At 39.2% G+C, this 14,501-nt stretch overlaps 1 protein-coding gene across 2 annotated transcripts in view; it reads left to right on the forward strand.

The window, feature by feature from the left end:
- The window catches only part of REV1 (REV1 DNA directed polymerase), a 50,655-nt gene that overhangs the window by 20,466 nt on the left and 15,688 nt on the right, over positions 1 to 14,501 (forward strand). The window contains exons 7-9 of one of the 2 annotated variants that reach the window (XM_056861764.1): positions 3,176 to 3,283; positions 7,143 to 7,259; positions 14,193 to 14,313. In XM_056861764.1, coding sequence (XP_056717742.1) covers positions 3,176 to 3,283; positions 7,143 to 7,259; positions 14,193 to 14,313 — 346 coding nt within the window. Of the gene's footprint in view, positions 1 to 3,172; positions 3,284 to 7,142; positions 7,260 to 14,192; positions 14,314 to 14,501 lie in introns of both variants that reach the window. The other variant, XM_056861765.1, reaches the window with a different exon arrangement.

Consider the following 14,501-nt stretch of genomic DNA (forward strand, 5'->3'; position numbering starts at 1 on the left):
GGTTTCTTAATGGAGCCCCTGCATTTTTGATGACTGTACCATACCTTCACTGTCAAATGGAGACCTGCCATGCAAGTGTTCTGCTATCCTCTGTCTTTATGCTACTACTTTATGGTCTCTGGGCATCATGCTGATGGTCTTTGTGCTTGCACTTCTAGAGCTATTGGTTAGGTTTAAAAAGCTTCTTCAGAGATGCAGTTCAGAACACGTATGCCCACAAAAGAGGAGTTGCACCTCTCCATTTAGCTCTCCTTTGTCTGCCACAGTAGTAGTGTGGATCAGGAACTTCTACTTGGACTTTGTTTCACAAGAGCTAGTTTTTTCTTCATTTGTTCATTTAAAAAATTGTTAATTTAGAGACATATAGTGTGACTAGTTAGTGTAAATAGTTTTTCTTCTTGGCAGTTCTGAGGCACCTGTAGCATTAAAGACTGTTTTTAAGTGCTGTCGTTAGTCCAGAAGCAAACTTCCATGGTGAGCCACCACCATTGCCTGTTTTGCTTGGGGAACTGCACAAAGTAGACTGTTGTGTCCATTGCCAAAAATGTTATCAGTCAGACTTGACAAAATCAGGTTTCTTGCTTAGGAAAGAGCCCTCATGGCCTCCAAGGAAATAGTGGCTTTATCTGCCATGCAGTCTATTCACTCATCCATCTATCAGCATTTGGGGAATGGTGCCTCCTTGCTTCAGCCATCTCCTAAAGATTCTACCTTCGAGTGCACTGGAATGTGACAAAAGAGAAACAAATGACCAAATTTAACCAATTAACAGAATATACACCGGCTGGGTGGATGGGAACAAGACCTTCTATATAAGGCCAGGTTGCTTTTTTCTCAAGATCTTGGGCCATGCCATAGTTTTCAGGAGATTTCCAGTGATAATAGTCCAGAGCCTTGAGGTTGCTCATCTCTTGCCCCAGTAGCAACTCCTCCCCCCCTTGCACAGCTTCACCATGGGGTAAGGCTGCCCTGTAGCTTTTCAGTTAGTTTATATTTTGACACTGTATGTCTAGTGTGCAAAGAGTATTCATGAACTAATGACGAGCAGCTATGGACTACAAAGCAACTTAGTTTAGGAATATAATGGGTGGAACAATGTTTCTCTTGTATCAATTGTGGGTGCTCATTGTTGAGCTGTGTCCCAGAGTTGTGAGAATTGGAACACATGCCACTTGTATCACTGTTCCTTCCTTACCATGAATGAGTTGTGTAATATGAAAGGTTAGGGATTGTTCTAAATTTCTTCTACCAGTTACTTTTCTTCCTATCAGGCCAGTGCATAGATGGGCACTGCTCTAGGCAAAAGCTGGGAGTTTGTCTTAAATGGACTCTTTTTACAGATTGGGAGATTTCTGATATGACTGAGCCATATTAAACCACCTGATTATCTTTCACAGGCTTTTGAGTTTAGGCTGAAAATGTCAGGACTGAGGAAGTAGATGATTCAGAAAAATAGTTCCTGTGGGTAAAAGTCCAGAGTTATATCTGTGTGAACTGATGGCTTTTTTAAAAAAAATGTTTGAATTTGTCTTTTAATTTTCTGGAATTTAATTAGCCAAAAAAAAGAACAGAAATGGAATTTTACACCTTTGATGGGTAGGCAGGTACAAAATTAAGAATGTATGAATTAAGGATAGTTATATTAAAAACTGTTTTATATTTATGGACAGTTAAATGTCAGGTTATTTTAAAGGGATGACGGTTTACTATTTGAAGCCCAGTTGCCAAATTGTTTTTTCATATTTTTTGTGATCTGTGGTTGAGACTTGGGACAAGGATTTGAGAGAATATGTTGTTATGCTACTGGATCTGGGAGCTTGCTGCTCAGTTGTGCCACTTCTTACATGATCCTATCTCTTGTTCCATTTTCATGGTGAGCACAGATTTCTCACTCTGAGGGAAGGGCATCTTGATTCTTGGGTGATTCTCGCTGCATGCCTGGGGAGGCAGGAGCTGATTTCCATTTCCTGTCCCTCCGGCGGGAGTCTCCCACTCAGTTTCTTTTCCTGCCTCACCGGGAAGACACTGCTGATGCAGCGTTTGAGAGAAGAGTGCTTCAGCAGGTGATGGAAGAGACATCAGTTCCCACCCAGAAGTTCTTGGAGATCCCAGGAATCAAGATGCCCTTCCCTCAGAGCAAGAATGGAACCTTGATTACCTACTGTGAGGATTCCTTCTGCTCTGAGGTAAAAAGGTCATCTTGCTCACCCATGAAGATAGATGAAAAAGATGGAAGAAGTAAAAGAACTATTTTATTCAGACAAACGAAGAAGAGGCTGTTACCAGGAAGTCTCTGACCTATCCTCCCTGTCTCAATATTACTATTACTATTCTTCTCGTTACTAACCTGTTCTCACCTGTTATGTGACAGTTTGTTAAGTACAGTTTTCACTGTTGTGCTAGCGTTTATACATTCCTGTCCTTATTTAGCTTAATTAAGATTAGAAACTGAGTGGGCAATTCCTGCCAGAGGGACAAAAAGTGAAAATCAGTACCTGCCTCCCCAGGCATGTAGCGAGAATCACCCAAGATTCAAGATGCCCTTCTTATCTCAGAGCAGAAGGAACCCTCACAGTAGGTAATTAAGGTTCCGTTCCCAGTGCCAACAAACCTGGAACCCATCCCTGTCACTGCGCTAGGGCAACGCCAGTCATTGTCAGTGTTATGTAAGCATTCAGCCAAGTCCCTCTGTGTACTATCTATGCTGTGCAAGATCTTCTTTCAGGTTCCCAAGAACTGTCTAGTTTGGCTTTCCTAGTGTTGGCACAAGGCTGCATTAATTTTTCTGGCATTTGAAAGGTATGTGAGGTAGCGCTGAAGGGGTCTCCAGTTAAATCCATTCATCTTCTGCACTACAATCTTGTTTTCCCCGATACAGCTAAAACAGCAGCATAAAATCAAACTGGGAAAGTGATACAGAATAGTTCCTTCTTTGTTCACTTCAGCATGCAAGTAAAAGCTGAAAACTCATAAGCTCTTGAAACCAAATTTGTTGTAATGAAGAGAAAGTATATAAAATGATGGGCTGTCACCTTTTGAAGGTCCACTTGAAGACTAGAATTTTGTGGCATCTTAAACTATTTGTGAGCGGGGAGTGGGCTGATGAGCATTAGATCAACAAGGACACCATTAAAATGTTCACTTGCTTTAAATGTTCTGTTTGATGTTATACTAGATAATGCATCCATCTTGAGCTCAACCAAGCATCAGAGTTGTGTAATGCATGTGGATATGGACTGCTTCTTTGTGTCAGTGGGTATTCGAGAGAAGCCAGATCTAAAAGGTCAGTAAACTTCACAAAAATTTAGTTGCTACTGAGGAAACCTTGTGTATGTTAACTGTGCATTTATTGGCTTGACTGAACTTGTAATTTTAAAAAGTAAAATGTGGGTACCGCTATACCTTGCAAATATTTCAAATAAATAACACAGAGGTCTGCTATTCAGTGTTGAAACAGTAAAAAGAAGAGGGTTTTTTCTCCTCTTGGCAATTTAAATGAAAAAGAATACTTTTTACTTATACTTTATAATTGTGGATAATTAGCCGTACTTAAATGTATATGGACTTCTATGTTTGCCAAAATAGATTACTTGTTTATTTATAAAAAGTGGTGCTTGGTGAAAAACCTGTGTAAAGTGACTTACAAAGGTATTCAAACCAAAGAATGTAAGTATGTAAAACCATATTTAACAGAATATTTTAACAGAGTTTAAAAATATCTTTTCATTTAAAGCCAGAGCCAAACATTTATCCACGGTTGGTAAAGTCTTTTGAAATGAAAATCAGAAGTGCTTGCACGTTTCTCACTCTGAGGGAAGAGCATCTTGTAACTTTGGGTGATTCCTATTGCGCACCCAGGGAAGCAGGACCAAATCTTCCCTTCCTGTATTCCTGGATGGGAACTGCCCAAAAGCCCAGTTTCCGTCCTGCATTAGCCAGGGAGAGCAGCATCGTTGAGCAGCTCCGTGCTTGCACTCAACAGCTCTTAGGAAAACTCATCTCTTCTTTTTCTTACAAACTAGCCTTACTATTAACCCCCAACTATCCCTTTTTCAGTGTATAAGAAAAATAACCTTTCCCGCTCATTTCTTCGCTCTGCTTCTCCCCCCCCCCTCGCCACGATGCGCAAAATGGTGTTGCAAGGAAGAAGTGCTGAAGACGAGTTCCTCTCCACAGAGGACTATGATGCAGCCCTTGTTACCTCAGCAGGGCACGCGGCAGCTGATCATTCTGACAGCTGCAAACATGGTCCCGCAGAGTCAGGGGAGGTTGGGGAGACCAGTGTGACAAAGAAAGTGCAGTTGGAAGAACTCCATAAAAAAAGGGGGGGGGAATCGGTGCCAAGATTAGAGAGCGACTTCCTCCTCCATCTGGTGCAACCAGCACAAAAGGGAGTGTATATTACACAGTGAAATGCTAGCATGGGATATTTGCACTAAGATAGCTATTTTATACATGCCACCTTTTATGCAAGGATACTATCGGTAAAATAATGGAAGAGTAAAATAGGAATCTATAATGTTTTTGATTCAAACATGAATTGGCATTGTCCCACTTTTTAGACAGGCTGTTGAAAACTAGTTAAAAATGAAGAACGTCAGTCAGACATGCAGATAGGGTAGTCCTAAGGGCCAGCTTAGAACATCTTCCAAAAGTGGTTTCAAAATTCCATACTTCCCAAGACCTTGTATTGCTGGTTTTTATCCCAGTCCTCAATCATTAGCAGACAGAGCCCTGCTTACTTCAGACGTGAGAAGAGTGCTACTATTTTATTTAAACCGCACTCAGGCTTTTAGAAAAGACAGTAATCTCTTTATTTGTTTCCATGAGTCACAAAAAGGCAGTGTAGAGTCTTCGCAGACTTTATCAAGATGGGTGTCACAGGCCATCAGGGTGGCATATGAGACTACCAAACGGGATTGTTCTTTAAAGATAAATGCACATTCCACGAGGGCACAGATGTCTTCTGCTGCATTCTCAGCTCATGTGGACATTTAAGATATCTGCAGGGTAGCAACATGGTAATCTCTGTTGACCTTCATTTGTCACTATTCCATCAACATGGATGCCGAATCTGAGGCAGCAGTTGAGGGAACGGTGTTGCAATCAATACTTCAATGACTATACACCGTCGAGCAGCCATACTCCCACCTCCTGAGTAAGTGAGCTTGCTATTCTCCAATTTGGGACTGCACAGAGACCATGAAGATGAAAAACAGTTACACTTACCTGTAACTGTTGTTCATCGAGTGGTCCTCTGTGCAGGCACACATCCCTCCCTTCTTTCCCCACTGTGGGCTGCTTCGTAATTCGCTAGAGGCTTATCCATGGCAGCAAAGGGAGAACTGAAGGATGGCTGCTCCCCCACCCCTCCGTCACATGACTGTTCAGGTGGGAAGAGCCGTTGGCCTCAGCACGAGACGGAGGGAAGGGGGGAGCATCCCTCTTCTAGAAGCTTTCCACTAGAAGTTCTCCGCAGCTGGCATACGTACGTGCAGTTCCCAAGTGTGCCTGCACAGAGGACCAGTAGATGAACAACAGTTACAAGTAAGAGCAACTCTGTTTTTCTTGACATGTCACCCAGTGTATATAGTAGTTAAGAGTGTTGAAGTAGGTCTAGGGAGACCAGGATTCAAAAACGATCTTGCCATGGAACTCATTGGGTGACTTTAGACCAGCAAAGCCAGACTGGTACCCAAAGCCAGCCTGCAACAAGATAGACTCAAAGAAGGGAACAGAACACCACTGGTTGTTTCTTTCAGTTCACAACTTAAACCATGTCAAAGTGTCATCGTTGACTTACAGCCTCTACTGGATAAGGATATATATCTCTCTTTCACAGGCCTTGGGTGGCAGGCCTTTGCTTGCTTAGACAGCCTCTTCCCACATTTAAAACAGCTTCCCACAGCTTAGCAGACAAAGAAACTCAGGAACCAAACCTTGCAACAGACCCAAATGGCAACTTTATCCCCACATACACTCAGATAGTACTATTAGAGGACCTAATAACATCCACTACATCATCTTTGACTCATCCAGTGGTACATCATCCAATTTAATATATTCCATAATCAGCTATCTACCTAAGACAAGCGTCTTGGTTCTTACGTGAGAAAATCAGTGAACAAAAATCTGACATAAGAAATCACAATATAATCTTGAACATACTGTTCTACAAAAAAAAAGCTTTAAAGGGTACGTACTCATTGAACGTGCTGAATTAGAACTCATCAAGAAATTAAATACTATCTGTAATCCTGGCTTAAACAGACTTGGATTTCCATAGTCTCATTTCTAATAGCTCAGCAGGACCCACTTTTTAGAAACTTTTACTGGCTGTTTCAAACATTTTGTATCATACTGTAATGTGTTACTGACATCAGTTAGTTTTCTTTTGATTCAGCCTGCTCAGTTAGTTGTTGTTTATCCCACCTCTTTATAGTTTTGTTTATCTGCCCCCCATGAGAAGGACACTGTAACCCCTGATCTTTCATATCATCCATTATGTACAACAGCCTAATCGGTTGCCGTCCCTTACGCAGAGAATCACCACCCGAAAGACTTATCATAGGATTTACACAGTCTCTCTGTGCCCCAACTCTTCCCTTACCACCACCCCCAATCTGTAGTTTTTCCTCCTAAAAATGTGGAAAATGATGTTTTCTTCATAGCGCCTGAAGAACTGAGCTCTGTCTCACAAAGGCTCATGATGAAATAAATTTTCTTAGCCTTTAAGGTGGTACCAGACTTCTACTATATTGTGTTTACCTTAGACTAGACAATGTCTCTCAGCCTAACCAACCTCACAGCATTACTAGGAGGATAAATTGGAGGAAATGAGAACTACTTATGCTGCTCTGAGTTCCTTGGGAGGACAGGATAAAAATGTGATAAAGAATCATAGAATCATAGGGTTGGAAGGGACCACCAGGGTCATCTAGTCCAACCCCCTGCCCAATGCAGGAAATTAATAACTACCTCCCCCACACATCCCCAGTGACCCCAACCCTCCCACCACCATGCAGGATCCCACAATCAAAGAAATTGTTGGACAGATTTTATTCTGCAAAGCACATTACAATATTGATTGCCTTTTTGGGAAAACTGATGCAAGTTGAATTACATGTAATTATATTTTACAGGGAAACCAGTGGCCGTTACAAGTAATCGAGGATCAGGAAAAGCATTGTTACGTCCAGGTGCAAACCCACAACTGGAATGGCAATATTACCAGAATAAATTATTGAAAGGCAAAGCAGGTACAAATGTTCTGCAATTTACTGAAATTGGGAAAACATATTTTAATGGCTGTTGAGATGTTGTAAATTAGTTTCACAATGCTATGTTGTTTAGTCAGATAAAAGCGAAGACTGAATATATCATTTTATTTCATGATCTCACAATTATTGGACCTGTTTATTGGAAATGTCTTATAGTAAACTTACTGGCTTCTTGTGTATGAGGAAAGCAACATAACCAGGCCATCCTTAGACAAGGCAGGAACTCCCCATGTTGCAAAAATTTAATTTACCAAAATTGCGGGGATACCCCTCAGATAGCCTATTGAGAGCTGAAAATGTTCCAAAGGAGACAGAGCATTAAGAGGAATGTCAGTTAAAGGGGAAAAAGGTGGAAGGGAAGAAAAATCAACCTGACCAAGCCCTTTAGATTCCTGTAAGAAGAGATGGGGGGTGTTCAGAATTAGTTCCCCTCCCCTGCTGTTCCTCATGGAACTCGAGTCTATCACTATATATAATTGTTTCCCACCCCACCCCCATTATTAAACAGAGGCCATAGCTTCCTGATCCCTCGAAATATAGTAGAATGCAGGGACCTCCTGCATTCAGTAACCAAAGCTGTGCCTTGGCATACCACATGCTGGAAACAAAATATTAAGATGAGTCTATTGTATTCATGCCCTCTTGTAGCTTTCTTGAATGTATATGGCTGGCCACTGTTAGAAGTAGGATACTTCAATAGATTGACCCTTGGTCTGAGTCAGAGCATATTCTCTGGCTTTCTTTAAGTTGTGTGGTCGTCATCTTTTTTCTTTTTTGCTATAGGGTCTTCACAAGATTTTAGGACCCCAGGGAACCGCTCATCTTTTTTCTTTTGTTACATTGAGATTTGCAGTACAATCCTGTGCAGAGTTACTGCAGTTGAAGTCTTTTGATTTTAGTGAGCACATATTGAAATAACTCTGCATAGAATTCACTATTGTTGTTGGTTTCCTAATTTAAGGAAGTTCCCCATGCTGAAAGCTGAATAGTTGCTATATGACACTGATCTAAGTCAATATTTTAAACTCCTCCCAAGGTTATGGCAGAGTGTTCTGAAGTTTGTTTTGCCAATGTTAATTCCAAGATTTTTAATTTAATATAAGGCATTTTTCAGTTCTTTATTAGATTTGAAAGGCATTGATTCTAGTATAGCACTAATAGTATCCTTACATAAAAATGAAATGCTTATTCAAAATGTATGGTGTATATTACACAGTGAAATGCTAGCATGGGATATTTGCACTAAAATAGCTATTTATACATGCCACTTATATACCACTTTTGAGCCAATGTTTGCTTTCAAAGCAGGTAGCAACAACTGGAATCAATCATAAAAAATGTAATATAAAATGTTAGGGGTACACAAATGGCATACTCTGCTAACCCTGAAAGCTATTTATATTTGTTTTAAAAACTTAATCTACATTTCTTCTTCACAAAGCACCTAGTGGCTTATAATAAAAATTAAAACTGCAGTTCCAGACACCTGAATATTAAATCCATAAAACACAAGCAAAATACAAACTAGCCTTAAAATCATTTCAGATTTTTCAGAAATATCCTCTTAATTCCTCCTCCCTTAAAAACCATAAGGGAGTATGTGATCTTAACAGCCTCGAAAAGGCTTCTCAAAGCGTCTGGACAGCTAAAATAATGGCCAGTGTTTGAGGTGCGTACAGATCTACAAGTGGGACCTGATAGAAGACCCTGCTGAAATTATTAGAGTTGCTGCACAAAGGAGAATCCTGGTTCCAGGCTCTTCTCCAAAAAGAGGTGCAGGTGTACTGGGATTGTCTAACGGCAAAGATATCAGTCCACAGAAGCAGCTCGTGTTGATGTGCAGACTCTTCTGCCCTCTCTGCTAATGGGATAGTACACAGTAGAATGCTCAGTTATATTTATATCCTTTTAGAGACCCAAGCCAATGTTTCTGTGTATTTTCCTAGGTAGCTATATGTAATTACAGGCCCCATCAAATAACTGCGTGTCAAGCTGGGTATATTTTTAAAAATTTATTAATTTATTAATTTGTATTTATTAATTAATTTGTATTGGTAGTTGAATAGACACTGTATTGGCTGTCATAAATACAACACATTGTAGAATAAATAGTAACATAACTGGAGGTTTCATTCCCTCAAAACAGATCCATAACTCTGTTGAAATTGTTAGAAAAGTTAGTATGTACCATCACAAAATGATTGCCATGGGGACATTTCAGTATTTTTGTTTCTCTGTGAGTGAGGAATCTCCTATTAAAATAAATATTTGTGCTTAAATTGGGTAGTAGATTTTTCCCTCTTCCATAGATATTGTGTAAAATACATTTTCAGTTAAATTTTCAAGGAGGAAAATTGAAGGCTTGAGGTTTTGAAGTGGGACAAGAAAACATTCATTCATATTTATTCAACTGAAATAAATTGTGGTGGGTGGCATTAGTTATTGCTTGCAAGTCTTTGTAGGATCAGGGACTCTTAAGGGAAATCCAACTGAAGCCAGTACTTGGGAGTCCATATGTTTGGTTAATATGAATTGTATTTTGTGGGAGAGTATGTTGTAGTGAGGTAATTTCAAGCAATCACATACTCCAATTAATACAAAGAGGGCCAAGCTCAGGCACCTGTTACCTTTTAAGCTGGAACTACTGCTTAGATTTTGTGGGAGGTAGCTGAAGATTTGTTCTTCTTCCTCAATCTTTCTATCCTCCTATCACCTTTAATACACCTTGAGGCTTTTGGAGATGTGGTGTGGAGAAGGGGTGAATTTTAGAGATTCAAAAGAGAAAGCGGGGCCGAGAAAAGGGAGCAAAAATGTGAAAGTAGAAGAAGTAGGAGGGTGGATGGGGCAAAGGAAAACAAAGAGAAGAAGGGAACTGGGGAAGGGAATAAGGAAGGAGTGTGAAATGGTTCAGAAAGTAGCATAGCAGAGAAATAAGCAGGTGTCGGGAAACAGGTCAGTGCCACGCTAGTTTAACCAATATATAATATGTTCATTCATTAGAATTTGTGTTAAATGGTTGTGTGTACTCTAGTAAAAATATGCAGGAGAGAGGCTCAAAGCAATTTCTACCATTAAATGAAAAATTACCAAAGTATGATGTGGGCTTCCCTGACAATCTTTCCATCTTGCTTCCTCTTTTACATTTGGATCCCCTTCCATCTTTCTCAGTGGTATTGCCACACCCTCATGGAGTCTTTTCTTAGTCATAGACTATTGTGAAGTCTGTTATGTCAAATGACTGACACAATATGATCTAGCTGCTACAGTGCCATAATAACTCCATGCTGTCTCTGTACTCCCTCTCACTTTCTTTACTCTGTTGCCAACCTTGCTGACAAGAAGAATGGATTCTGCATACAAACTACATAATATATTTTGTCGTAACTATGCAGGGACAGAGGAATGGAGTGTTTCTTAACATAGCAATGCTTACTGTGATAAGGTTTGAGAACTCCATCCTTGACCACTATGTCTTTGGAAACAATTTTATTGACACAGTATAGTGCTGCCTTGTAAAGCCTGCTTCTTTTTGTAAGCTAATACAAGGCTCCCACTGTTAAGAGTAGGGGAGGGACAACTGCAGTGTGTGTGTGCTTCGCAGAGGATGCAAAAGCTCTTCTACATATGAGAACCACTTCTGCTAAATCATGCCAGTTACATCTTACCTTGACAGGCTTCTTGACATACCTCTACAATTTTTAAACTTGTATCTACTTTACTGTTAGGTAGTTAATCTTTTCTATCTTGTAACCAATCTGGTGCATGATTTTTATCTTGTGTATTGTCCCAGTAATCGTGGTCTGTGTTTTTTTTAAGCTTTTTGACTGGTAGTTTGTTTGATCAAGAAACACAAAATAATGGCTGACTTCTTGTCTTCTGGAGAGCAGAAAACATTGAAATTGCCTGTCATTCTAATACTTGAATAAAGGGTGACTGAGTTTTATAGGATTCTGCAAAATAAAGTACTTTCCAGCATGAATTCTCAGCATAACTATAGGTTTCATGTAAATAATACCACGTGAGAAATTTTGAAAGTCTTCAGAGAGAGAGAGATATTGAAGTGTGTGTGTGCAGCCAACAGTATGTTATGGTAATGATATAGAAACTTTAGAGTGCATAGCTGTGATAATGAACAGGCTCTAACCCGGTTTTACTACATATTAATAACCATATTCCAATATGGGGAAATGTCATTTGTTCAGTATTTCATTTTCCATATTGTTCTTTGCTCTTGCCTTCTTTTTAACCTGCTACACAGTTGTTTCAATGGATCTGTGGGGCTCTTAGTTTGTCCAGATATAGGCACCGACAACTTCAACTCCCTTCTTTTGTAAATTGTTCACTCCTGATGCCTCTTGCAGTTACTGTCTTCTACTGAACAAATATCTTGGACCTCTTACAAAATCAGTCTTTAATTTTTATTCATCTGCAGTTATATTACTTTAAACATTCGCTGTCATTCTCATTCCATATCTGCATTTTGGAGCATTTGCTTGAGAACAGATAATTACTGTTCTACTGAGAGAGCTTCTCTGGCCAAAGAGATACGAAATTATATAAATGGGTTAGGGTCTCTTCTCATTTGCCAGGATTCTCAAGATAGGAATATTTTTAGCTTTCCTTTACCTCAACTCTGGTATCTTCAATTTTTATTCTAAAGAGCAGGATTTTTTAAATCATCGCCTTAGATACAAATTTATTCTCAGCGATTTCTTTTTCACAGACTTGGGTCCTGACCTCTGATTTCTCCATCCGTTGCTCCACATTCACCATGCGCCTGTCTATTTTCTCAACTTTTGATGAGAGGTTCTCTACCTTGCATTCCATTGAGGACAGTGTATCTTGCATTGCTCTGAATTTATATGAAGTGACTGCATCATCTTATGGGGGGATCTGCTATGCTGCACTGTGGACTACTCATCGAACTACTCAAGATAGACAAAGATGACAGCATCAGGGCAGAGGAAGAAATGAACTGAAGAAATTGATCTTGTTATTTGGGAGGGGTTATTTGCTCTAACTTGCATTCTCAAATGCATTGGGTAACTTCAGTGAGCCCATCAAAATGATAACCGAACTGTCGAGAAATGGCTCAAGTCAGTGTTCTGTTTCACATATCTCTCATCCACTGCATTCTTTATCCCGATCATGTTCATGTGATGATGGCATCATAATTCATTTCAAATTATTCTGCAGTGCAGTAGACCAAACAGCATCACTTTAGAGTGCATGATTGCAAAGGCTCAACTTTTCATGATATAGTGTACTAAGCAATGAAAAAAAGTACCCAGGTTGTTAAATAATGCAAAGTAAGCATTATGATGTTAGAGTAGGTCTCTAGCTGGTACTGTTTTTATTTGCACCCATAAGCTTTTTCAAAATATTTTAATGAGTCTGTACATACTTTTAACAGTGCTCTAATATCAGTTATGGCATAAGAATTGTCATAGAACAAAAAGCTTGGCTTGGCTTTATACTCTCTATTTTATTTAGGGAATTCATATGCAACCTTTCCTACTCCGTACTGTTCATTTTTGCTAATGGAAAGTTAGTAGTTAGTAGTAATTCTCTCTAACATAAGTTGGTCTTGACAGTTTAGAAGTCTGGTATTATATGAAAGTTATTTGAACATTTTTTCTGTTTTTAAATAGTATGCTTAAGCTCCCTGAAATATTTTTATTAATTTTAGTTCAAGTAATCTCTAGATGATAGAAAATTTAGACTTGGATGGTAAATTGGCGGAACCATGCATTGCATGTTCAATTGCTATGTTCCTTTATTTTTGTACTTTTAATAACGGGTAACTTAGAGTAACTTTATTTTCCGATTGGCATCATATTTGGGCAAGATTGACCTATGACGTATTTACTTCTCTGTTTTAAATATGCTTTAAGGGTTTATGGTTGCACTTTTTACCATCAAGAGAAGATTTTTTTTATTTCATAGGAAAGTTGAAGGAAAATATAATTAAAACAGCTTTGTTCAACAAGTTCAGTACTGATATAAATATTTGTAGATAAAATCACACAGTTGCTTTGTTCTTTTTAGTAGTGATTGGTTTGCTTTTCTTTGGTTCCCCCATAGAATATATTTTTGGTGAGCTGAACCCTAGGCAAGGTCCAGTAAATCTGTAGCTCCCAGGCCAACATGGATACTTGCTTGAAATTAAAGAGTGCTTTTTCCTGGATTGGTTAAGCAACCAAAAGCTGCTGGATGCTTACACTAGAGCCGGTTCAGCTTGGAATTTCACAAAAACAAACATGTGAGAAAGAAGTAATTATATGAATCGGTCTTAAATAGTAATTATAAGAGACTGAAGAAGGCCATTTTGCTCATTGTTTTTTAAAATATATGCAAGATGATTCACTATCCAACACACCATTTCAACTTCCCAAGATTTGGATTATCTCATATGTGGGTTATAATACTAATTTTTAAACTGATTACCGAAGGCCATCAAGCTGTGATCTATATTCCATCCTTGTAATGTATCTGCTTTGTACTGACGTTAGATGTTAGCTTACAAATTGGTTTGTAGTATTCTAATTTTTTTAAAGGCATGTATTTAACATTTAAAGTGTTGTTCAGGTATTGTGTGGGTCCCCCTCCCGTCAAGTCACAACTGACTTAGGCAACCCCTGGTGGGGTTTTCAAGGCAAAAGACGTTCAGAGGTGGTTTGCCATTGCCTGCCTCTGTGTCATGACCCTGGTATTCTTTGGAGGTTGCCCATCCAACTACTTACTAGGGTTCAACCCTACAAACCTAAATATATATTATGGTTATACTTCTTTCAGATTCTAAAATAATTAATAAAGTAAATTACCACTTTTCTAAAGTAACTGGTTAATAACTTATTAATAAAATCCTGTTTTTAACTGTTAATAATTTAACTAATAAAATTGTTCAAGCAGAGACTAATAAATTGGACTTGTCCTCTGGGGATAAACTGGATTCTCCCCATGTGAATGGAAATGAATTTTCTATCTCTGTCTCATCGATGGCTGAAATCGCATCTTGCAGTTATGAGGCTAGGTAAGAGGAAACTACTTAATTCATATATTTCACCTCCCCCCCTTTCCTGTAGGGGGTTTATCCCATCCTGTTAGAGCAGACAAGAAAAAGTAGGAGGGAGAAGTTCTCCCTGTGGTTGCAGCTCTTCAAGCAGCGCATTGCCAGCCTTGTGCGCAAGGAGCCATAGCTCTGCATGGTTTGAACCTTTT

This window comes from Euleptes europaea, chromosome 16 (genome assembly GCF_029931775.1).
Source record: "Euleptes europaea isolate rEulEur1 chromosome 16, rEulEur1.hap1, whole genome shotgun sequence".
NCBI lineage: Eukaryota > Metazoa > Chordata > Lepidosauria > Squamata > Sphaerodactylidae > Euleptes > Euleptes europaea.